General features: G+C 43.1%; 4 protein-coding genes across 4 annotated transcripts in view; 3 read left to right on the top strand and 1 right to left on the bottom strand.

Moving 5' to 3' along the window:
• Window positions 1-281, bottom strand: part of Ptdss1 (phosphatidylserine synthase 1) — a 46,777-nt gene extending 46,496 nt beyond the window's left edge. Inside the window, exon 1 of the mRNA XM_051202486.1 lies at window positions 10-281. Coding sequence (XP_051058443.1) covers window positions 10-188 — 179 coding nt within the window. The 5' untranslated portion in view covers window positions 189-281. The remainder of the gene's footprint in view (window positions 1-9) is intronic.
• A 220-nt stretch (window positions 282-501) lies between these two features.
• LOC127235240 (transcription termination factor 3, mitochondrial-like) lies at window positions 502-3,581 on the top strand. Its single transcript, XM_051202473.1, has 2 exons — window positions 502-783; window positions 3,228-3,581. The coding sequence occupies exon 2, from the start codon at window positions 3,228-3,230 to the stop codon at window positions 3,579-3,581; it is 354 nt and encodes a 117-aa protein (XP_051058430.1). The 5' UTR covers window positions 502-783.
• Window positions 3,582-5,248: 1,667 nt separating this feature from the next.
• Window positions 5,249-18,792, top strand: LOC127235298 (transcription termination factor 3, mitochondrial). Its single transcript, XM_051202535.1, has 6 exons — window positions 5,249-5,432; window positions 9,984-10,173; window positions 12,309-12,456; window positions 12,821-12,892; window positions 15,053-15,214; window positions 18,540-18,792. The coding sequence occupies exons 1-6, from the start codon at window positions 5,264-5,266 to the stop codon at window positions 18,732-18,734; spliced, it is 936 nt and encodes a 311-aa protein (XP_051058492.1). The 5' UTR covers window positions 5,249-5,263; the 3' UTR covers window positions 18,735-18,792.
• A 1,996-nt stretch (window positions 18,793-20,788) lies between these two features.
• Window positions 20,789-25,528, top strand: LOC127235340 (cytochrome b-c1 complex subunit 7). The gene is made up of 4 exons (XM_051202588.1): window positions 20,789-20,854; window positions 22,977-23,048; window positions 24,622-24,788; window positions 25,330-25,528. Exons 1-4 carry the CDS (start codon window positions 20,836-20,838, stop codon window positions 25,405-25,407), a joined length of 336 nt encoding a protein of 111 aa, XP_051058545.1. The 5' UTR covers window positions 20,789-20,835; the 3' UTR covers window positions 25,408-25,528.
• The last annotated feature ends 361 nt before the right edge of the window (window positions 25,529-25,889 follow it).

The following is a 25,889-nucleotide window of genomic DNA, read 5'->3' as shown; positions in this document are numbered from 1 at the left end:
CCACCTCACCTGGTGAAGGCGAAGTACATGAGGCTGATGATGGTGAAGCTGAGCAGGGTGATAGTGTGCGGCCGGTAGAAAAAGTCTATGGTGATGTCCTCCACTTGCTGTTCGTTGATCATGCGGAAATGCATCCTGTAGTTCACATCATCCTTGCTCAGGGTCCTGCTCCCCACGCAGGACGCCATGGTTCTTCTCCCCGTCCTGCCGCAGCGGGGGAGGCCCCGGCCCGCGAAGGCTGGGACCCTGGCAGTGACGGAGCGCGGCGATGTAGCCGCTTGACGCTGGGACCCGGTCTGGCGCCCTGCGAAGGGTGCTAGCAGAGGGAAGGACGGACGCGGGAGGGCGGGGTCGCGGCGCCACCACCGCGGCCCGAGGTGGGGGGAGAGCGCGGCCGGCGGCGGCGGCTGGCCCTGGCACGGCGACATCGCGGAGCGCTCACCCTCCCCGACACAGCCGCGGAGACACGGCTCTTATGGACGCGTCGATCGGGGTGCAGGGCGTCCAAGACCCCGGCAGCCTCTGTCCCCGACTACTCCTTGCGGTGTCCCCTCCCGATCCTGCGCCGATGGTCTCGCCCACTCGGAGAGCCGCACACGTGGGTGGCGGCGCGGGGCGGGAGCGGCGAATCGCTGGCTTGCTGGGCGACCCGGCAGTGCGGCCCGGTTCGGTGTGCGCCGCCGCGGACCCGGCCCCGGTGGAGTGGGAGCGCCAGGCGGCGGCTCCGCGGTGCCGGAGTGTGGTCTGCCTGCAGCCGGCAGCAGCTGGGAGCCTCGCGGCTCGGTAGGTTCTCGGTGGCCCGGAGAGGGGGGCTCGGGCTTGTCCTGTGCGGTCCTGGACCTTGTAGAGGCAAGGCTGCCTGCCGGGCTTATTGATCAGCACTGGACGGGGCCCGGAGAGTGCCCCGGCCTCCTGCGGAAGTTCTGTTGGGGACTCCCAGGCGTTCTAGCAGAACGCTTGGTTAAATGGCCATGGGGAGAGAGGCCGCGCTGCCTAGAGGCCCTTTATTACGAAGTGCGCCTTTCATCTCCGGAACTCAGGCAGGATTAGTTAACGGTAGAGATCTTGAACCCAGAAAAGCCTGTCTCCGCGCTTTTCCCCGGTTCCTAACAAAATAATACAAAGGTACCTCCAAGAACTGGAATAAGCTAAGGTTGACTCGAGAGATGTTAAGGATTTTTTTTTTCTTCTTCTTTCGTCTAACTAATGTACACACCGCAGAGCATTGTACAGGAGTGCAAAGCTGTACTCATTTCTGAGTGCTGTATATTCACTCCCACTCAACAAACTGGAATCCCCTGAGGTTCAAGGTTCTAGTTTGAAGAGTCCCTGGGAAAGTGGGTCCAAGGAGGGGGCGGAGCTCTGCTTTTTCCTTCTGTTCAGATGGTTTAGACATTGAATCGGTTATGTGAGGGGAGTGTAGTGGCAAGTAAAAGCGGAGAGTAAAAATTAGTCTTCAGCATTCAGACCTCTGAATGCAAATGCAATTTAACAGTGAGTTCAGTAGATGTGGGAAAGTGACTGCATTTGAGTCTGGACAGACTCCAGAATGAAGTTGGGGTTCTGGGCGTTAGTTTGGAAGTATCGCCAAGTGCTTTGACAGATCGTTTTATTGTATTTGCCACCTTTATAAAAACATGCGTGGGAGCTGAGAGTGTAGCACAGGTTAAACTGTAGCTGTTGAGTTTTCTCCAGCACAGCACACGCAAAACCATTGTGTGTAGAATAGACTTCGAGTCTTCATCGTGGGCTAGAATGGCACGTACAGTCTTGGTATTGCCAAGTTCACATCAAGAACCTGGCTATCAAGTTACCACCCCCGTGAGGGGGGGGATATTTTAAGAAAGCTTATGATTTTGTATTGAGCCACACCTCTCATAGCTGTCCTCAGCCATTTGTGGCTGGCTTTGCTGAAGCTGCACTAGAAGTTTAGTCTTGTCTAGGTGACTTAACTGAGTTCCCACTTTGATGTGACCACTGTGGAGACCAGAAGAAGATGAGGGAAATTTTGACAGGTTGGGAAGTTCCTTTTCAACTAAAATGTAGCAAGAGTTACCTATCCCACAAGGTTGTTGCAAACACATCGTTCCTTGGGTCATCTCAGAAGGATGTTTGTTATTAGATCCTCCAAGACATTAGACACTCAATTCAGGGCATAAAACAAGCTGAATCCCATTGTGTAGAGAAACACGGTACAGAGTCATAAGCAAGAGTTAATTGATAATTAACATTTTTGTCTGTCTAGTCCATAATAATCATGTCTACCATTTATTGAGCCTTTCCCATTTACATATTATATATTTGAACCTGTCTCACATTTGTAGCTCATTCTAGGCTTGAACTTTGAATAATCCTGCCTCAGGCTACTAAGTACTAGGATTTCAGGCATAATGCCCCATACTGGTTTATATATGGATTATCTTAATTAATATTTAAATATAGCTGGTCACTTCTTTGTTTCTGCTGTTTTGATATTGGAATTGGTTTGTTACTTGTTTGGGTTTTGTTATTTTTTATTTTCTCCAGCTTTCCTTAAACTTTTGATGCTGTCTGTGTCTTAGAGGAGGCCTTCATGACCACGCCTAACTGCTCCTTATTTTGACCCTTTCTGTTTGAAAGCTGTTGCTTTTCTTGCAGCGGGATTTTTTACCAAACCACCTTTGTTCTCTTTTGAAGGACTGGGTATCAGATTCAGTCAACAGTTCCAGTCTTCTGTTTAGCAATGTTATTTATGACTCATTTAAAACAGTGGGTTTCTTTTTGTTTACTTTGTGACTAATTAATATGCATAGAACACATTTTAATAGCTCAGCATTATGATCTGCAGTGTATTTCCTAACTTCTCTTCAAACCAAGTTCCAAGAACATTTCATCGCATTGCTGTTTCAGTTTCCTTTTAAAGAGCAGATTAACGGTTGATGTGGCTCTGTTGTAAATTTGAGCATTTAGACTTTTTTTGGTTTAAAGTGATTCTTTGTTTTGTTTTTAAATTGTAAAGCATATCTTTATTTTTCCAGTTGTGAAGTTCCTCTTTTGGTTGGTAGCTGAGACTGCCTTTGCTTGTGGCTTTTCATGTGTAAGAAACATTTGACTACCCTGGACATATGTGTTTAAATCCTTTATTTTAGGAAGTAATTTTTTATCTATTATTTGCTGTTTGACTACTGTTTTAAGCATTTGAGTGAGTTAATCTTTCTTCTCTTGATGGTCCCGTTTTTCCTTTGTAGATGAAGAGGAAAATGGCTCTGTTAGTGGGACAAATACCCAGATGGATCAACTCAGTTAAACTGAGTACCTTTATTAAAGCTTCACAAATCACAAAACAGCCTGCAAGACCAGGAAAAACATTGTCAAACATCGTCTCACCTCAGGCTCTGTGGTCCTCTGACAATTGCTTTCTCCAGTGGGGAGTTAAGACTTACAGGACTTCCTCCTTGTGGAATAGTTTCCAGTCTGCCAACTCCAGTGGGCAAGAGAAAAGTTCTTCGCAAACCACTCTGCTTCCTGCAGTGAGAGAAAAGCCAGAGATGGCACCCAGTCTTGAGTCTGAGCTGCCTCTGGAAGGTAATTCTGGACACTGAGAAAAGTCCCCTTTTCAGGGGTAGTTTTGATCATGCTACATATTTAGACAATACCCATTTCATGTCCTGTTTTATAATCGGCAGGAAAAGGAACAATGCCGGTTCCATTAAACTGCTGTTTTAGTAAATTCCCAGGTTAATTTGTGTCAAATTATGTTATAGCTAAATGTGTAAAAAAAAAAAAAAATTTGCTTTCTAAATATTTGATTTTGTAGCTTTTTTTGGAAAGTGTCCTTTTTGGCATTAATTAGAACTATTAGGGTTTCGTTGATATTATATTTGTCTTTGGGGTTTGTAGCAGCATCCTGTTCAGCCAGAGGATTTGTGACGGGGGCCGCACACTAGATGCAGATGCACTGACCACAACCCAAGAGAGAGAGGGAGGGGGGAGAGAGAGAGAGTGAGAGAGAGAGTCCCTCTCTTCCCTGTAAGGAGTCATGTCTGTCCACACACCCGAAGCCACACCCCTAGGCCACCCCAGAAAATCCACTATAGAAGTATACAGTTTTGCCATGTATATTTAACTGTGTAATAATTAACAAATGGGAACAGTGAATTTCCCTTGAATTGCTTTATAGTCAACACTCCTCTCCATGACTGTTAACACAGGATTACATTGGTATATCATAGGTAGAATAATACTCCATTATTAAATGTGAATGAATGCTAAGTAGGAGGCAGGGAGGAGAAGCTGGCTGTGAAGAATGAGAAAGGATAGTTAATAGAGTAAAATAAGAGATCATAGTCTGAGTTCCTTAAAATTAAATTTTCAAATGTCTCCCATACCAAGTCATATTAAAAATAATAGCAAAGAGCTCTGTATCAGGCCAGAATAGAGGTTGGACAAAGGATTACAGATGGTAGGAACATAGAAATTCTCTTAAGAGAATTTGGAGAGGAGGGCATTGGATCAAAATAAATAAATTCTAGATAGCTTAACTTTAGAATGTGGATTTGGGATATTAAAAAAAAGTCATACTTTTGGCCAAGTTCACAAACCATGCCTCTCAGAATGTGGTTGAAGACCAGTAGATCTTTAATACTCAGGCAAGGTAACCTGTAACCCCGGCATTTAGGAGGCTGTGGTGGGAGGTTGCCATGTTTGTGATCACTGTCTCAAAAATGGATTGAATACCTTGAACCTTACCAACAAACTTCTTACTTTGAAGGGAGAATAGTTGGTCTCTCTGGTTGCTCAAATACTTCTGGACCTTTGTGCTGTGGGGGTCACAACTGGTAGGCCATGCTGGCTTCAAACTTGCTGTAATTCTCCTGTCTCAGCCTCCCCGGTGGAATGCTGGGATTACAAGTGTGACCTATCACTCTAGGCTTGAACTTTATAAACATCTAATTCTGAAATGATCTCAGTACTTACTCAGTGAAAGACACAAACTAGGGAAGAGAATATTTACAGAAATAGATGTTGGGTTGCCTTCTTTCTTAAGGTGAATTTTATTTCTAATGGTGCATATGTGTATGCGTGTATACGTTTGAGTATAGGTACCCATGCAGCCCACAGGATGGTATTGGAGGCCCTAGAATTGGAGTTACAGGGCTGTGAGCTCCCTGTTGTAGGTGCTGGGATACAAAGTACAAGAGCTATAAGTACTCTTCTGTAGCCCCTTTGTAGAAATAACTTCTCACGTGTACATGACAGTGCTGACTTTCTTCTCTCTTTCCTCATGACTCACTGCAAAGACTTGGACGACTTACCTCCATTGTCTCCCATGCAACCAGTTTCAGAGGAGGAGGCTGTTCAGATTGTTGCTCACCCTCTGTTGCCTCTCTCCTCCTCCACACTTGGAGACTACATAGATCATTCCGAGACTTTGCAGCGGCTAGTACAGCTTGGTAAGTTTCTAACCGACCGGTCAGCCCGTGATGTGTTGTGTTAATTTGTTGACCCATGGTGCACTGCTCTCTGTGAAGTTATCCCCTTGCCCACCGCCCTCATCCAGATTGTTCTCTCGGCCTGTACCATAACTTTCTTAATACGCTGGCTAGTAGGTTATCCTTGAACCTAGGTAATTAAAGGAAGCCAGAGCTGTTCGTTGCACACCTTCCTTTGGTCCTGTCTGTAACCTAGCAACCTTGTTGAACCTGTCTTCCTTGCGTCTGGTTTGCCACTTCTACTTGACTTTCTCAGTAATGACCCTGAGGAGTTGAGAGGAATTGGATAGGTAAGAGATTGAGGAGTCAAAGTCCCCACAAATAGCCATCCATAGTTCCCTGTTGTTGTACTTCATCTTGGACCTCCAGTTTCTGGTTGTGGTTGTTCAATATGTGTTGACTACTGTCTTAGTTTTAGGATTTCTATTGCTGTGAGGAGACACTGTAACCATGGCAACTCTTACAAAGGAAGACGCTTGATTAGGGCTGGAAGCATAGCTGTGCGCAGGCAGACATGGTGCTGGGGAGGATCCTAGGGTTCTACGTGTGGATCCACACGGCAGGAAGAGAGTCACGTTAGGCCTGGCTTGAGCATTTCACACCTCAGAGCCCACCCCTAGTGACTCACTTCCTCCAACAAGACCACACCTCAACAGTACCATTCCCTAGGAGCCAGTGGGAGTCATTTTCATTCAATCAACGTATTCCTTATCCCAAATACCTGGAACCAGAAGTGTTTGAGATTCACGGCCTTTACATATTTTTCGTAATATTTGCATGGACTTTACCAGTTGATCATCCAAAACCCCCAAAAGTCCAAATTCTAAAAGTTTCACATACTGGCATCTTACATTAGAATTCTTATTTTTAGGCCTTCCAGTTTCTTATTCTGTCTGAGAAGTCTGTTTGTGTATGTTGTGTTTGGGGCATAGAGATAAATCTTGTTTTAGCAAAGAAGTCCCCTTTTTGTTTCTCATTCCCCGTATCTTGGAAAGCTGCTTTGTTTATTAGAAAAGGGAAAAGAATGCCTGTGCCGTGAGAGAGACCCTAAGGGATTGTCCTTGTCACCCTCCCTCCATACCCTCCCTCTTCCCCTCCCTCCCTTCCTCCCTCCTTCATTTATATCTGTTCAGAACTTTATCCTCCATATTCTATGTCTCTTTGTTTGCTCTTATCCTGTAGTTATCCTTAGTACTCATTTGTCACTGAGGTTTTGTGTGTGTGTGTGTGTGTGCGCGCACCCATGTATACATGTGAGCAAAAGATAATTTTTATTTTCATTTGCTTGGCTCCTTTTGTTTTAAATCAGGTTCTGGCCTTGGTCTGGAATTGCAAATAGGCTAAACTGACTGGCCAGTGAGCCCCCGGGATTTGTCTGTCTCTACTTACCCAGCGCTGGCTTTACACGTGCACATCACCCTGCCAGGGTTTTTTGTTGTTGTTGTTGTTGTTTTGTTTTGTTTTGTTTTTTAACATGGCTTCTAGGGATCAAACCCAACTCCTCATGTTTACAAGGCCTATTGAGCCTAACTCCAGCCCCTGACTGAATAACTTCCTATTCAGTTATATTGGTCCTGAAAAATCTCTCTAGTGTTAGTGTCCCTTCTAAATTGCCAATTGATGGCACTGGTTAACTGCTACAAATCTTCAAAATCTTCCAAGGCCTTTGAGTTCTCCCTGCTTTCCTCCGGCTCATCTGTCAGGCTCCTCTCTTGCCCACTTCCCTCCTTTGGTTGACCAACAGTTGGAGAACTTATCTCAAGTTCAACCAGCTTCTGAAATGTATTCACTGGCCCTACCCGCAGAGTTGTCCCTTCTGAGTTCCACTCTGGCTGCTTTTATGCCTGCACTAATGACAATATATGGCGATGTTCGGGACCTAGTTAGCCAGATATTACCCAAGTGTGTAGGAAATTACTTATGTTCTCAAGAAGCTTCACATGAGGCTAGGTGTAGCATCTCTGCATGTGGAGCCAGACATAGGTGGATCTTAGATCAAGGCCAGCCTGGTCTTCATAGGGAGTTCTAGGCCAGTCGGGATTACAGATACCTATTTGAGAAGAACTGGAAGATGAAGATGGAGGGAAAATGAGAAATACAAATAAAGGCTCTTTCATTAACCCGAGCACCCGTAAGTTAATGAATGTTTAAAGGAAATGTGTTGCACGTATACATAATGGGATACTAGCCATCGGTAGCAGAGAGTGAAGTATTGCCGTTTCCAACAGGACTTGGGGGATTTGCATGCAAAGGCATGTCTCATCAGTAGAAGAGAGAAGAATGATGGTTTGGGATAGGGGAGGTGACCATGGAAAGATGGTGGAAGGGTACAAAGTTTCCATACTTAGTTCTGGAAATCTGTGATGTACTAAGTAAGTTTTAAGTACCCACAAAAAAATACATGTGGTGATGCTAATTGGCTTCATTTAATCATTAAATACCTAAAGCATCTATTGAACCTCAGATTGTCCACAGCTTTAAAAGATGTTCTATAGTAAGTTCAGAGGTGAGAGATGGCATCTGATACCTGCTACGAGCAGAAGAGTAAGTTACTTTTCCTTCCAGAAGAGCTTCCCTAGCCTACAGCAGGCACTCAGGGTGATGAGGGAGCAACATGGTCCAGACCTGTCAATAATTTACAGTATCCTCAGAGCTTTCTGATATGAGCCAGCCATTCTTTTTGTATGTGCTAATCAATGGCATGTCTTAGAACTGTAAATGGCAGTAACTCAGAGGGTCCCGTGTTGTCTCTCTGTGTTTTTAGTAATAAAGCCGTGGTCGTCTTCTGCTTCTTTTCCTCCTTTCTCTGCTTGTTCTACATCCCAGGGGGGCCAGTCCTGTGCTCAGGGGCTTCTAGGCAGTTTCTGCCAGAGCAGCATAAAGGCCAGGAGGGCCAGGTCCGGTCGTTTTCCTCGTTCTCACTCTTCTGGTCCTTTAACTGCTCGTTCCATGGCAACAGCTCCTGTTACCAGCGCTTCCCTAACAGCTCACAGTTCCCTCTGGCTCTAGAAAAGGCTTGGTCTCCTTACCTCTGCTGCTAGACGGCCTTTGTGTGTCCACTTAGCTCTGCCCATACCACTCTCTTGCATTTCTATTTATTTGAGCTCTGTAGGATAACATTTAGTGATTTCCGGATCTGACTGATGAGTAAATATATGTAACAGTGTCAGTATCTATTAGAGAATATACTCTAATAGAAATGTCTGGTCCACAGTGGACAGTCAGTGTCTGGTTTTTTGTTTTAGTAGAATTCTGAGTGAGCTGAGTGACATCAGCTCTCCTAATGGGATTCCACTCTGCCACTGCTGCTAAAAAGTGGCTTTTCATTTCTTCACAGCTAGGGTGTGACAGATCAAGGTCCTCCAACATGTGTAAACTCACTTGGAGTCCGAGTCTTTTAGGTTATCTTTAAAGCTATGTTTCCCCATTTATCACAGACTTTTGAAACTGGCTTCCATCTCATTTTTTTTTTTTTTTCATTCATTGATTACACTTGATTTTGTGTAATTTTTAAGTTACAAAAGAATTACATGTAGTTGATAGAAGTTCGGCTATTCCAAGAGATACCCAAGTATAACCACTATTACCAGTTTGTTGAGTAATTTTCCAAACTTTTCTCTTACAAAGTAAGTGGAAAACTAGCCATGGGCTTTTTATATTCCATGATTAATATCCGCTTATATTCTTTGTTTTCTTTGTACAACATGAACTAATATATATTTAGATTATTAATCAATCTGGAAATATAACACAGAAACATTTCAGTGTAACTAGTGATTCCATTGTACTTTAATTATTTTTCTAGTTGAATTAAAATACTGTCACTGTGTGTGGTAAAATAGTTCATTCTGGATGTTTCTGGTTGCTGTTTCATGTGTGGTGTAGGTAGGTGTGCACACATTTGTCATATCAAAACATTTAGATTCGTATTACATTTGTTTCTAAAATTGGAGAGTGAATATGATGACATTTTTGATTATAGACACTATTAGGGGGAAATGTTATTTTGTTGCTTTATAAGTAAGACTAATATAAAGGTGCTTCTAACAAATGTGTTTTCTATCGTTGTACTGAGGATTGAACTCCTGGTCTATACTAAGTAAGCACTGAACCACTGAACTACCTCTCTAGCCTTTTTAAATTTTATTTTATTTTTGTGTTTTAAAATAGTTTTTTCAAGTTTTCACATTGACCATGAACTCACTGTATAACCCAAGCAGGCTTCAAACTTAGGATCCTCCTGACTTAGCCTCCCAAGTAGCTGTCAGTGTGATTTAGTGACTTTTCTCTTTGGGGAAAATGTAAGCACAAATGTTTTGTTTTCCTTTCTACATTGACCATTGACATAAACACTATGATTGATTTTGATTTATTTCTGCAACCAGCTTCATTTTAAAAGTTTCCATCTGTCTGTCATTTCTCACTTAGATTATTCATCAGTAATTTTTCCTGTATGAAATTAATAGCTGAATAAGAAATTGTCCTCAAACCAATCCTTTTCATTTGTTACAGGAGTGGATTTGTCTAAGATAGAAAGACATGTAGATTCAGCCAACCTCCTCCTAAGGCTGGATTTTGAAAAAGACATTAAGCAAATACTCCTGTTTCTTAAAGATTTGGGTTTAGAAGATAACCACCTGGGACCATTCCTGACAAAAAATCATACTATTTTCTCTGAAGACCTTGAAAATCTTAAGATAAGGTAAAGTTTGAAATGATTCTCACATAACCTAGGAAGTGCTTATGGAAGACTTACTTATGCATGTGTGAGAAATTTTCTAGTCTCCTAGCAAGGATCTACTGAATGACTATGAATGGTTCTTTTGGTTATGGACTTCAATCTAAATAGAGTATTTAAAATAGTTGTTTTGTCAACTGTTAATTATTTCTCTTTGCAGCATACTGATGAGTTAGTATTGAAATATTTCTCTTCAGAACCTGGAAATTTCTCTCTAAAGTCTCTATTGACAAATAATGGGATCATCTAAGAGTACACTTACAAGTTGGGCAGATTGTTACTGTTGTTACTGTTTTTTTTTTTCTTTACTTTTTCCTGTACATGGTCTCACTATGTAGCCCTGACTGGCCTTGAACTAATAACCCTCCTATCTGGCAGACATTTAGCATTCTTTGAGCAAATTGTTTATAATATACTTTCCCATAAATTGAAAGGTTATTCCCTGTCATGGTCATGGTTCTCCAAATAAGAAAACTGGTAGTCTTTTAATACATATTTATTAGAATGGACTACAAGCTGTGGTTCAGCTAGTCCAACAATGGCTGTCTCATGATCAAGAGGCCAAGAATGCTCTAGTTGTTCAGTCCATGAAGTTGGAAGTCTCAGCAGACCTAGACAGCTGCTGAATCCCAAAGAAATCCTGGCATGTAGGGTGTCTTCAGTATATGTTAGAATCCCAAAGAATTTGGTACTGATACCATCAAGGGAATACCAAAGCAACCGGAAATAAAAGAACTTCTTATCGGCTAGAGTGAGGGCAACAGATAAAAATCAAAAGCTTCCTTCTTCCAGGTCTTTTTATGTGGGCTGCCGCCAGAAGGTGTGGCCCAGATTTAAGGTGGGTCTTCCTCCTCAAATACTCTGATTGAGAAAATCCCTCACAGGTGTACCCAGCAACTTGGGTTTAATTGATTCCAGGTGTTTTCTTTCCAGTTGCCAACCAATGTTGCTTGACAACCCTTTCTTTAAATAGAACATTTATAAACATCTTTGCACTTCATTTATCAGAGTTATTAATCTGTGAGAACATTTACTGTAAGATGTTGATGAGTTAGACATTAAGAGTACCACCCAGAGCTGGGTGGTAGCGTACAACCTTTAATCCCAGCACACAGGAGGCTGAGGCAGGTGCTCTACGTGCTTGTAATCCCGGCACTTGGGAAACTAAGCCAAGAAAATGAAAAGGTCAAGGCCAGCCTGGGCTAGGTATATAAGACCCTGTCTCAAAATTAAAAATTTTGGTTGGAAATAGATGGCTTGGTGGACAAGGTGCTTGCCATCCAAGTGTCAAGACTAGAGTATGGAACCCCAGAACCCACATATGCTATGCCACATATCTGTAACCTTAGTAGGCTTTGGCGATGGGAGGCAGAGAGTAGAATATTGTGGAGATCAGACCGTAGCTAACCTGGCTTAATTGTAGCCGGGGACACAGGGAAGGCCCTGTCTCAAAACAAGGTGGAAGGCTAGGGCTGACCCCCAAGACTCCCTCTGACCTCCACTTTGCACCAAAGCATGTGGCTGCCCCCCATGGTACACATATGCTAATGATTTGTTTAAGATCTTCCCAAACTGTATTAGAATTAGTTTGTTAAATAAAAGTAAATGGAATCCAATATTTAAAAAAAAAAAAAAGTTGTCAGGTGTTTCTCCTGAAAATGTGTCCATATTTGGGCTATTACAGAGATTTTGGAGGAGGGGCACATTTTTGAGTCAGAGTTTCTCTGTGTAGCTCTGGCTGTGCCGGAACTTGCTCGGTAGACCAGGCTAACCTCAGATTCAGAGATCTGCCTGCCTCTACTGGGATAAAGGAGTGAAGACCACTACCCAGCTTACAGAGTGCTTTTTTTATTGATCTTTTTTTATGGGGAAGTTATAGGATCCTTTTTTTATTGTTACTTTACATAAATGTGTGAAAAAATATATATATATAAGTAATAATTGAAAAAGAGATGGGGCAGAGCATAGGAGGAATGGGGGTGGAAATTATGTAAATAACAGTACTCCTGTATGTACTCAAAGCCTCAAAAAAACTTCTGATGTCCCTTCTCTGGGTATTGTTTACTATGCATATGTTTTGTTTTTTATTATTTCTCCAGAGTAGCTTATCTACAGTCAAACAATTTCAGTAAGACGGCTATTGCCCAGATGGTGAGAAAGGCACCATTTCTGTTGAGCCTCTCCGTGGAAAGACTGGATAACAGACTGGGGTTCTTTCAGAAAGAACTCCAACTGAGTGTGAAGAAGGTAAGGAAAAAGAAAGGAAAGAAAACGTAAGAAAATGTATTCCCTCTTTCAGTAACCTTTAAACATGATGCTTCTAAGGTCCTATAGATGCATGATACCTTGAGTACAAAATGAGTTAGCCTGATAGATTAAAAAGGAGGCTCCATCCCTTTCTAGTATACCCTCAAATAGCTTCCTTAAAATGTTTCCATGTTGGATTTCTCATTAAATAATGTTAAGTTGATACATACTTTCAAGCTTTCTGTCATGTCTTTGATTGGGTTATATTTTGAATTTTAGCTTGGCATTCCTTGTAATTCCTTAGTTTTCCAAACTAGTTAAATGTGCATGTATAGTGATGACAATTCTTGTGTTTTAACTGTAGACTAGAGATCTTGTTGTTCGCCTTCCAAGGCTACTAACAGGAAGTCTGGAGCCTGTGAAAGAAAATATGAAGGTAACATATCTTCAAGCTATGAGAAACTGATTTCTTTACATTCTTAAGTTTTCTTAAGAGACTAAATATTGCTGTTACCATTCATGCAAAACAAAACAAAAGAAAACACATTTTAACATTAGTTGTTTCTAAAGGACAGAAATGACGGTTTATTTTGGCAAGTGGTCTTGCACATACATGCTACCCAGTCTCCCTATGTCACTTCCTGCAGACATTAGGACCCATGACTCTGAAGCATTGAGGTGTAGCTGGGACCTGAAAACTGCTTTCTGTTACCTTGTGTGACAGGCAATGTCTGTGCTTCCTGGCCTTTTTCCCATTTTGTGAAACCACTTTTGACTGTCATGAGAATTTATGATTTGAGGATGTTGGAGGCTGTCTTAGGGTTTCTATTGCTGTGACAAAACACCATAACCAAAAAGCCAATTGGGGAGAAAGGGGTTTATTAGACTGACGCTTCAGCATTGCTGTTCGACACTGAAGGAAGTCAGGATAGGACCTTAACCAGGATAGGATCCTGGAGGCAGCAGCTGACACAGAGGCCGTGCAGGGGAGCTGCTTACTGGCTTGATCCCCATGGCTTCCTCAGCCACCTTCTTATGGAACCCAGGACCAGCAGCGCAGGGATGGCCCCGCCCGCCCACCGTGGGCTGGGGCCTCCCCAGTGATCACTGTAGCAGACTTTCTTTGGAGCCACCAACTAGTTCCCGTATCATGACACAGAGACATATTATTAGCTATGAGTGCGTGGTCTTATGCTTATCCCACCAGCTCTTATAACTTATTTTAACCTGCTTCTCCTCATCTACGTTTTGCCTTGGGGCTTTTTACCTTTCTTTCATTCTGTGTGTCCTATTTTTCCTGCTTCTTCCATGTCTGTCTGTCTGGAAGCTGCCTGGCTAGCCCCAGGCGTCTCCCTTGTTCTCTCTCCTTCTAGATTCCTCCTCCTGTTTATTCTCTCTGCCCACCAGCCCCACCTGTCGCTCTACTGCCTAGCTATTGGCCAATCGGATTTTTTATTTGACCAGTCTGATTCCTTGGGCAGACAAAGCAACACATCTTTACATATTAAACAAATGCCTCATAAACAAATGTGACACACCTTTACATAGTTAAAGTAATGTTCCACAACAGATCACTAAATGAGAAAATGCCTTAGAGCTAGATCTCACTGAAGCCTTTCCTCAACTGAGTAAAAAAGATGACTCTAGCTCGTGTCAAGTTGACCCACATCATCCAGTACAGAGGCCAACTCAAAGGAACTTCTGGGAAGAGAGTAGAAGCCACGACATTGTTGTGCTTGGCACCTGTGGCACTTTTCAGCTCCACTTCTGTCACAGAACATGCCAGGTACAATTTTCAGGCTTCCTAGCGGTGGGTGGGAGATGGGTCCTCCAGAGCTGACGTGCTCCTGGCAACCAAGGGCAGGGGTGGTTGCCTTTCCTTATGTAATTCACCATGTAGGCCTCCTGCCTCCACAGCTGCCTCCCCAGGCTGTCTCTCATCCTGAGACTATTGCAGATTGGATTCCAGCTCTCTGTCACATTGTTCCCCAAATCCAAGCCCCCGGCATATCCCAGTTCCAAACAATGTTATCTCTCAAGATGGCACAGAGTCTCAGCACACCAGAGTGTAAGTGGACACAGTGAGATTGCTGTCCACCCCAGGTCCAGAAATCACTGACTCACCAACCCCGCAGTGGGTTTGAAGATTGTGGAGGCTGCAGGTGTGTCTTGAGGGTACGAGGCTGCCTGTCTTGATAGTTCTCCATTTCCAACAGTTTTCCTCCCAAGTCTTTGCAGTCAAGTCTGTTTTTTCTCTTCTGACTCTTCTCTAGGGCTGTCTAGTCCTGCATTTTGTCTGGAAGTCAGCACTGATGGCCTGTGCCAGTCCATACAGACCTCCTTTCTCTATGTGTTATTCCATTTCCTGTTTCTTTTTCTGTGGACCTCATGGCCACCAATGTAAAGAAGCACTTACTTGGGTGAGGGCTTTGAAATTTGGGTGACCCCCAACCAGTGAGTTGAGGGGCACTGATATAAATGTCCCCAAATTTTAAAAAGGTCATTAATTTAAAATGAAAAAGAACTAGTTTTCCCTCCAGCATAGTACCAAAAGACCATTCCTACTGATGACTCCCAAGAATTTACTTTCTTCTAGGTTTATCGCCTTGAACTTGGTTTTAAGAAAAATGAAATTCAACATATGGTCACCAGAATCCCAAAGATGCTAACTGCAAACAAAAGGAAACTTACGGAGACTTTTGATTATATACACAACGTGATGAATATCCCCCACCACATCATTGTCAGATTCCCACAGGTAACACATCTCCCAACTCTAACAGACAGCTGCCCTCCCTGCACTCAGGCTTTCAGGCATCGTGCTGTGTCTGTAGGGAGTTCACAGCTGCAGGGCTCCTGAGGATTTGTCTCTGCCGCTGTAGCTTTTACCTACTCCTACCTATTCCTGTTGGAATCGGGTAAAAACTCAAACATGGTCTCTTGGGGTTTTCTCCATGAAATTTAAAAATAGTTTCCTTTGTTCATGGTATAGATATGTGAAAAGAGCTATGACCTTAATTAACTCTTAGACCTGGAATGCATCACGCACTTCCTTCACATAGAGTGATGTTTGAAAGTGGGTTATATGAGAAATCTCACCTTGTCCTACCCTGTGGGTGTAATTACGTTTTCTGTTGGACTTTTCTTGGAACCACCAGCTCCCCAATAATGGCACAGAGACTTTGTATTAATTATGAAAGCTTGCCCTTTAGCTGAGGCTTGTTCCTAACTAGCTCATGTTTGAGTGTTTTTTACTCTTTGCTCCTTTGGGGTCCCGCCACTCAGCTCCCAAATAAATCCACTCAGAGGCTTATTCTTACTTAGGAATACCTGACCTTAACTTGGCTTGTTTCTTGCCAGCTTTTCCTAAATTATCCCAACTACCTTTTGCCTCTGAGATGCTTCCTTTCCTTCCTTCTGCATATCTTCTTTTCACTCTTGCTCTGTGGGTGGCTGGGTGGCTGCCCCGCATCCTCCTCTTGCTCTGTGGGTGGCTGGGTGGCTGCCCCGTCATCCTCCTCTTGTTCTATGTTGCTCCTGCCTTTTCTCCCAGATTTCTCCTTCTATTTACTCTGCCTGCCAGCCCCACCTAATCGTGCTCCTGCCTCACTTTTGGCCACTCAGCTCTTTATTAGACCATCGGGTGTTTTAGGCAGGTAAAGAATCAAAGTTTTTATTAATCTACGTCCTGCCACATGGCTTTTACCTCTCTCCCATTTTGTATGCCCAACCTGCTCTGCGTATTGCTGGGGTCTCCTCCCTGTTTCTCTTCCCCAGTTCCTCTCTCTCCCCGGAAGTCACGCCTATTCTCCTGCCTACCCATTGTCCATTCATCTCTTTATTAAACCAATCAAAAGGCATCTTAGGCAGAGACACATCTTTACAGTGTACTAAAAGATTATCCCGCAACAAGTGGGGTCCAGTCATTGGTTATAGAATGGACCATCTGGCCTGGGTTAGAATGTGTGTGAGCACTAAGATCACTAAACTCAGTCACATGTGGCTTGTAATCTAGTGTGAGAGGCAAAGGTTTAAAATAAGCTTACACAGTAGTTGAGGGCTCATGGGCAGTTAATTCAGTATAGAGGAGAGAGAAAATCATTGAAATGATAATACCTATAGAGTTCTTACTGCTTTGAGTGTCTGGACTCATTATAGCCCAATTTGACAAAAGATGAAAGGGGACACAGTGAGATTCCTGTCCACCCCTGACTCACCAACCCCGCAGTGGGTTTGATGATTGTGGAGGCTGCAGGTGTGTCTTGAGGGTACAAGGCTGCCTGTCTTGATAGTTGTCCATTTCTAACAGTTTTCCTCCCCGTGTCTTTGCAGTCAATCTGTTTTTTCTCTTCTGACTCTTCTCTGTAACACCACACAGGGCTGTCTAGTCCTGCATTTTGTCTGGAAGTCAGCACTGATGGCCTGTGCCAGTCCATACAGGTCTCCTTTCTCTACATGTTATTCCATCTCGTGTTTTTCTGTGGACCTCATGACCATTAATGCAAAGACAAGGGTTTGTTTTGTTTCAGAAGCATACCGATGTCACACCAAGTTAGTAGCATGTACTTTCTTTGGTCACTGTTCTCAAAGCAAGTTAAGTTAAGACAGGTTACCCCCCCCCCAACTTGGTGCCTTTGTGTAGTTAGCACTTTGTACACTGGGAAGGAAACCTCGAAGTATTCTCCCTGTGGAGTGTCCCACAGTGTCTGTAATACAGCCAAGTGCTTGAGACCACCCCTTCAGGAGTGTCGGTGCAGTATGGTCCCTTCTCTGGGCCTCCTTTCAACTCTGCAACAGGAGGCTCTAGGTACTTAGCCATATCAGGATTCCTGTGTCAAATCACTGTGCTTTCCTTAGTCCCAGGGATCTTAACAGGAAAAGGCATGCTTTCCCTCTTCACCCCCAAGAGGGCAGCCTCATTTCACTTTGATTCTTGTTGGGTAACAGAACTTAAAGATCAAATCAGAGACACTTCAACACTACATAGATGATTAATTCCTTTTTGCTAACACAGATCTTGGTCTCTAATGCTGGTTCTCAAACTTAGCAGGTAATCTAGAATCTAAAAAGCTTGTTAAAACAGATTTCTGTGCCTCATTCCCAAGTTTCAGAAGAAGTGGTTTTGGGGTGAGGCCTAAGGATTTGGTCTCCCAATGCTCTCCTGGGTCTGGAGTCATCATGTTGGTTGTCTTCCACGAAACACACACACACACACACACACACACACACACACATCATGTTGGCTGTCTTCCACGAAACACACACACACACAGGGTTTCCCTGTGTAGCCCTCCCTGACTGTCCTGAAACTAGCTCTGTAGACCAGGTTGGCCTCAAACTCACAGAGATCTTCTTGCCTCTGCCTCCCAAGTGCTGGGATTAAAGGTGTGCACACAACCATTGCCCAGCAAAGGCTTTCTTTCGTTATCATTCTGTGTTGGTTTTTAGTCCCTCTTAAATAATCATTTTCTTCCTTCCTTCCTTTCTTCCTTTCTTTCTTTGGGGGGGGGGTTCAAAACAGGGTTTCTTTGTATTGTTTTGGAGCCTGTCCTGAAACTAGCTCTGTAGACCAGACTGGCCTCAAACTCACAGAGATCTGCCTGCTTCTGCTTCCCAAGTGCTGGGACTAAAGGCGTGCACCACCAACACCTGGTTTCATTTTTCTTGAAGATGGGCTTTTGCCCTACAGCCTAGGATTTCTGCCCAATAGCTCAGGCTTACTTTGGAACTCACTATGTGACCTAGGCTGGCTCTAAACTTACTACTCTTGCTTCAGCTTACCAAATGCTGTAATTGCAGGTGGTACCCACTATGTTCAACTCATAATTCCTAATCTAATAATACTTACATGTGTGCTGGGACTCAAACTCAGATTCTCTCTTATCCTAGACATTTATCTTTCTATTGATCTACCCCCTCAGTCTGTTTAACTATAGTTTCTCAACAGAAACTATAGAATTTAAGTCCTGTAGCAGTAATCATATTTATTGAACATACAGCCAATGTCACTAACTTATTAAAATAATAACCAAGTGATTTTGTTAGTATTTCAGCTTTTTATTGTAAATTCCTTTCTTTTCCAGGTATTTAATACAAGAGTATTTAAAATTAAAGAAAGACATTTATTTCTTGCCTACTTGGGAAAAGCGCAGTACGATCCAGCAAAACCTAATTATGTCTCTTTGGACAAGTTCGTATCTATTCCTGATGAAGTATTCTGCAAAGAGATTGCCAAAACTTCAGTAAATGATTTTGAGAAATTCTTAAAGACGCTTTAGTTGTTGATGAAAGTTTAAATGTATTCTTGTAAAGTAAATGTATACATGAATAAATCAGTGTATTTTTAAAAATAAATGCCGCAGAATAGGGTAACTCGGGACTAAGGCAATGGCTTAGTCAGCCAAGTGCTGTTCACATACAGGACCTTAGTTTGATCCCAGAACCCTAGTAATAGCTGAGGGCTACAATGCTCATGTAATCCCTTGGCGCTTGCTGACCAACCAGTCTTGTCTGGATTGGTGAGCTCCAAATTCAGTGAGATATCCTATCTCAAAAGCTAAGGAGAACAGTGGTTGAGAAAGACATTCATCTTAGACCTCTGGCATGCACACACCTACACACATACAAGTACACATATATATACACACATGTTGACACGCAAACACACAGAAGTAAACAAAGAATAGGTTAGCTGTGCTGAACAATCCTAAAATTTTAAGCAACTTCAAACCTCGTATGTCTGTTTCTTGAGCATGTCTGTCCTGTGACTGCAAGTGGTTTAAGGGAACAGACTGATGCACCCCGGATGCTTCCGTTATGACTGTAGTGTCACCCATCTCCTAAAGGGGAAAGAAATGTTGAAGATTACTCTTTAAACCTTGTTTGCGGGGGCAGTGCCAAAGTATCGCATTGGTGTCTAAAATTTAAAGTGTCAATGCATCTATGCCAGAAGGAAAGAAATAAAAGTTTTTAAAACATTAAGGTTTACTGTAATAATTTGCATGTATATGTGTATGAATATATGTTCACACGTGCATGTGAGTACCTACAGAAGAGAGCATCAGATCTAGAGCTAAGAGTTGCAGGTGGTGATGAGCTGGAAACTGAACCAGGTTCTCTGAAAGAGCAAGTGTTTGTATCCACTGAACCATTTCTCCAATCCCCTAAAGACATTTTAAACCAACATTAACAAGCATGAACAAACACTAATCCTTACTCAGCTTCCTGCCTATAAAGCTGGGTTTTGGAGTTTTTTTTTTTTTTTTTTTTTTTTTTTTTTTTTGGATATATATATTGGGCATCTGATACTGCCTTGACATGTAATCTTCCACTCTACACTTTCACTCTGATGCTGAAACTTGCCGGAATGAAGAGTTAAGTGAACATCTTTTGCAAAGCAGATGTATTTGTTTATTCCTATCTTTCAGACTTCATGTTGACCATTGCATACACTCTTAGAACTGAGCGAGATAAGGTAGCAGAACTTTAGAACTTGTGACTAATGCCATTAAATAACATTTTGAATTCATAATGCTACAGTTCTATGCTATCCCAGGTTTCAACTTAATACTAAAAGACAGCGGGGTAAATGTTAAAGTTAACATTTTTTAAAGTTTATCAACCTAACTTTCTATTAAAATGGTTAGATGATGAATGCTTGGGGGTTGAAAGTGAAGCCTAGAGGTTTTGTCTTCTGACATTAGTTGTGCTGCATATATAAACCTAGAAATAAGGAAGCCTGATTTTGAATCTGGATTTCTCAATTCTAGTTAAAAAAAAAAAAAAAAAAAAATCCACCTTGCTTTACCTGAAGGTTCCACATCTATGGATTTCAATCTACCACAGATTGGTGAGAGGTATTATCTGTATTGTGCATTTTTCCTGTGTTATTCTAAATAATGCAGTGAAACATTTTATATCCTGTATTAGAGGTAATCTAGATGTGGTTTAAAGAATACAGGAAATGTAAGTAGATTGTTTTAAAACACCGCACCACTATATAAGGGCATTCGGTAGAATGCCCTCCTCTTGTGCTGAGGACCTGTATGCCTGAGAATCTTCTACCACATTACCTGTCTCTAAACAATGGCTCCGTTAGTACGTTAAACGTACCTTCCTGCAACAGAACCTTGAAGTACACCGTCTCCTAATTTCTTGCTCGCTATTTTTCCTTTTGTGTCACGGGGAAAAAAAAAAAAAAACGTTGCTCGCAAAACCATCAACCCAGTAAGACACAGACTAAACAGTAGGACTGCGCCTGCGCGTGAGCGCTCTTCCTGCCCCCCTCCTCCTGCCCCCCAAGGTCCGCAGGGCGCCTGCGCGTGAGCCCCGCGCGTCCTCTAGGACTTACCCAGGAGGCAGCGCGCCACTCAGGACAGAATGGCGGGCAGGCCTGCTGGTAAGTGACTGACGGGTGTTTCTCGGTGGAGTTCGCGGGGCGGCTTTATTTCCCAGCAACTCGCTCCCCTTCTGCTCTGTGTGAGCGTGGGGGCCGTGGCGCCCGAGGGTCGGGACGGGGACCTCTGCCGGGCGGCGTCCGCCGTGGCTGGGCTGCGGCTGCGGCCTCCTCCCCTCGGCCTGGGCCAGCCGGCCGGCCGCGCCGCAGTGAGCCGCGGGCGCGTGTGGAGCCCGACGCTGCCCCCTGCTCCAGCCGCCGCTGCTTCCCTGTCCGGCTGCAGGCGGGGATCGCAAACAGTGGCGTTCCGAGCCCGCCTTCCGCCCCCCGAGCATCTGTCAGAATCAGATGCGGAGGAGATGAGTCGGTTTGTAGTGAGGCCCGTGTGGACCGTGAGCTGCAGCTGCAGATCTGCAAGGACTTTTGTTTACTAGGACAAGTTTACTGTGGGGTAAAATACAGAATATTTAAATCGTGCACTTCAGGTGTAAGTATCCCTCACCCCCTGTTATGTGGTTTTTTTTTTTTTTTTTTAAGCAAATCTCTGCCCCCTGCCGGTTTAAATTGGAATAGCTTTTAAAAAACAATGCTAGTACCCTTCACCGTTCTCAGTATCTAGAAATTGTGAAGGTCACCTCTACATGGCAAAACTTTTAGGAGCCTTACTAAATTTAAGTGTCTGTTACCTTAGAGACTCGATTTCAACAGCGTTCTGATTGGCTCCTTTCCATGAGCCTGCTTTCTTCTTTTGCAACAGGCTTTTAACCTGGCTAATGTGGAAAGAGTGTGCAGAGTAGTGCCTTGCACATTCTGTGTGTTAAATGACTATTAATCGCTATCATAACTACTGGTATGTCTACAGTCCAGCTCCTATGATTTGTCTTTGGGTTTGGTTTTTACTCTTTAAATTTTATATTTTTTTTCTGAGTCCGGGTATCATGTAGCCCAAGCCAGCTTTGAATTCACTGTGTACTGAAGGGTGACCTTGAACTTCCGATCCTTTTGCTTCCCTGAGTGCTGGAATTGGAATGTACCACCACATCCGATCTATGCTGGAACTGGGACTCGGGGGCTTTGTGGTGCATTGCACTGTACCAACAAAGTGATTAGCCCTTAACTGTTTTTCTTTCCCCTTTTAACTTTTGGAGGAAGCCATGTAGTAATCTAAACTAAGGAGTCGGAAGTCAAAAGACGCTAAATGAGGACTTTTCTTACTTGGTAAGAAGCAAGCCCTAGACAGAATTTTAAAAGAAAGTTTAGGGTGTGAGAAGAGAGCTCAGTTGATAAAGTGCTTGCCTTGTAATGCAAGCACGGGCCTGAATCCATTCTCCAGAACCCATTTTATTTGTTGGTTTGGTGGTGGTGGTGGTGGTGGTGGTGGTGGTGGTGGTTCCAGGCCAGCCACTTCCATGGTGAGGCCTGCCTTAGCCTGTGCCCTAGCCATGCTTTTAATCTTAGTGCTGGAGAGGTGGGGACAGGTGGGTCTCTGGGGCTCAGGTGGGCAAGTGTACTTGGCAAGTTCCAAACCAATGAAAGATGCCATCTCAAAAATGAAAAAGGGTAACTAGGACCTAATGTTGCCCTCTGGCCCACACTGGCCCCTCTCCCAGCCCTTACATTTTAAAAAGAAAGGTAGGCTTGTGTTGCCCCCTTTGCCATATCTGTCAATGTCAGGCACTTTCCTGCTCCCTGGACCCCTTTTAGGCTACTTATTCGTTGGGTTCAGCCTCGTTTCCCCAAGGGTTATGATTTGTTTTTGCATGGGGTATTTTGCATGCTAGGCTTGAGCTACATTTCCAGCCCCTATTTTATTTCCACTACAAATGATAGAAATGCTCCAGATCTCTTTCCTGCCCCTTGTCCTTTCAGTTCTGATAGTAGCAGGTGATGGCAGGGCAGAGAGCACTGGGCTCTGAGAACGCAAAGTGGCAGGAAGTATACCTGTGGGTATCAGTCACCTTTAGTTTTGAACTCACGTTTTTTTTTCCCGTGTTGTCATAGGGAAATGATTATCTACATCGTATACAAAGGGCTAATCATTCTTAGGTTTGTAGGAGTATAAGAGTCCTTTGGCTATTGATGCACTCATCTGTAAGTGTAGCAGTTAACAGTGTGGTACTTACAGTTGCAGCGTCAAGCAAGTGGCTGGAAGGATTTCGAAAATGGTATTATAATGCTGCAGGATTCAACAAGCTGGGTGAGTATCTGTTCTCTTGTTTTTCCTGAACGTGGTACTTTTTAAGAACTCTTACAGTTCCAAAAGGATGTTTTACTTTTGTGTGTATCAAATTTAAAATTAAACTATTTTGAGTTTTTGATGTTTTGAAGAGAAGGCTTCAATTCGTATCCTTATATGATTGGTGAGCTTCCTTAGAGCCATCTGATTTGCTGTGATCTTCACTTGTGGTCTAGAAGCTGAATGGAAGCATCGGCAGATCGTGGCACTCCTTAGTACAATTTTAAGTTCTTTATGATTTTAAAAAAGAATTTATCAGCCGGGTGGTGGTGGCACCCGCCTTTAACCCCAACACTCAGGAGGCAGAGGCAGGAGGATCTCTGTGAATTTGAGAGCAGCCTGGTCTACAAGAGCTAGTTCTAGGACAGTCTTCAAAGCTGCACAGGGAAACCCTGTCTCGAAAAAATAAAAAAGCATTTATCGTACCAGGGGGTGCTTGTGGAGTTCGGGGGAGGGCTTCTAGGGGTCGGTTCTTCTTCCATGGGGTATAGGAATCAAACTTGGGTTATTAGGCTTGTGCAGTAAGTACCTTCACGTGCCTAGCCATCTCACTAGTCTTAGTTATTTCATAGCTTCCTTCATCTCAGATTAGAATAAGAGATGTGGTCTATTCATGGTTTCAGTGGCAAGATACACATTGGAAATATTTCCTGAACTGGTTCATATGAAATAGAAATTTTATGATCGTGGTTTAAAAGACCCACACATTCCTCCAAGAAATAACTCAGGTCTGAATTGGTTTTGATTTCCATCTTACATAATGATTTGGTGCTTCTTTCAGTCAAACTTTGAGTTTTAAATCATAAAGATATGCTGTTCATTAGAAAAGAAAAATCCTGGGGGCTGGAGAGATGGCTCAGAGATTAAGAGCACTGATTACTCTTCCAAAGGTCCTGAGTTCAATTCCCAGCAACCACATGGTGGCTCACAGCCATCTGTAATCGGGTCTGGTGCCCTCTTCTGGTGTTGAAGCAGACATGTAAGCAGAGCATTGTAAACACAATAAATAAATCTTTAAAAAAAAAAGAAAGAAAGAAAGAAAAGAAAAATCCTTAATGGAATAGATGGCTCAGTGAGCCACACATGCCTGATGACCAGAGTTCAGAGCCCACATAAAAGCTGAAACAGTAGCACAAGCAGCTGTAATCCCAGTGTTCCACTCTGGGAAGATGGGATGCAGAGACAAGAATCTCTAGAAGCTGGTGGGCTGCCTCTTAAATGTAGCACAAAGACTATCTCAAATAATGGGAAGAGGCATGAACTGACACTTTTTACCTTTGACCTCCACGTGCTGCTTGTGGAGGTACGTGTGTGTGCATGTGGTGCTCCTACCAGGTGTGAATTGTAACTAGTTTTAACAGCTGGGAAGCAGAGGCAAGAAGATGGTCATTTCAAGCAATTGTGAGTCTGAGGCTGGGTGGGAAGAAACATATTGTCTGAGTTCACAGCTAGCCAGAGCTACTTAGTGAGACCCTGTCTTAAAAACACTTCTTCTTGATAGCTGTCTAATCTAGTTTTTATACTCCTATCACAGGTTTAATGAGAGATGATACAATATATGAGACTGAAGATGTCAAAGAAGCCATAAGAAGGCTTCCCGAGAATCTTTATAATGACAGAATGTTTCGAATTAAGAGAGCCCTGGACCTGAGCATGAGGCATCAGATCTTGCCTAAGGAGCAGTGGACAAAATATGAGGAGGTACATACAACATGTTTGCTTTGTCTAACAGTGTTTGTTGGTCACTAGGCATTCAGTATCAGAAACAAGAGAAACACACTGGTGTATGCAGTGCTATAGAGTTCTCCAGGTCGTGCTTAGTGAGGTTAGCGGAAAACTCGATTTTAAGAACAACATGGTGAGACTTAGAGCTGATGTGACTTCTGAAATTACTACGCTAGTCTTTAGTATGGAAGGCCTGGGCTAGAGTCCAGGTTTTTTGCCTCTTTTTCCCCTCTACTTCAGTCCCTGCTCTCATGAAAAGATTTTAGTTATATGAAGACCTCTGAGTGATCTTCTAGTTCCTAGCATGGGCATTGTCATTGAAACCTGGTAGGCCTATGGGTCATTTTTCCCTGGTTCTCCTCCTGACTTCCTCACTGCATGATCTTTGTGAGCTTTTCATATTTAAAAAAGCATGTAGTTCGTAGAAGTTCAGATTATATTTTCTTATGTTACAAGCAAAAAAGTTCATTGTAATGAATTTGAGGTTTGAGTCCTATTATTTTTCTTCATTCTTTAGGACAAATTTTACCTTGAACCCTATCTGAAAGAGGTTATTCGGGAAAGGAAGGAGAAAGAAGAATGGGCGAAGAAATGAACTTGTGGTTGAGATCTGTGCATGTGCCTGGTCTCAGCATATTTTAAGAAGTTATTTCTCACAATTTGAGTTATTTGCTCTGTAGATGCCTCACTTTAAATAAATGTCTATTATAACCATTGTTGGAATGTTTGGATTTAATTCAAATTCTCACTCTTGATGATTACTGTACTCATTTTTCTGACACATTTTTTCCTAGACTTCTAAGATGTTTTAGTTGCTGCTTAACTGCCTGAAAATGAGAGAGCCTGTTTTGTCTTCTCTTCGTTGGCTAGATAATCAGCCAGGTTTCTAAAGAATATAGCTGAGTAGTCAGCTTTGGATTCCCTTTGTGGGCTAGTGAGACACTGGGAAGTCATAGCAAGGGCCTATGTGAGACGAGGGAAGAGGCACCCAGCACTGAAGAGATGGGCAGTCAGCTTCCAAAGTGACTGATGGGAAGAAGGGAATGGTTTTCATGGACTTGACACAGCGTTTCCCAA

This window comes from Phodopus roborovskii, unplaced genomic scaffold, assembly GCF_943737965.1.
Source record: "Phodopus roborovskii unplaced genomic scaffold, PHOROB, whole genome shotgun sequence".
NCBI classification, from domain to species: domain Eukaryota; kingdom Metazoa; phylum Chordata; class Mammalia; order Rodentia; family Cricetidae; genus Phodopus; species Phodopus roborovskii.
Note: the sequence above shows the minus strand (reverse complement) of the source record. Positions and strands in the feature narration are given on the sequence as shown.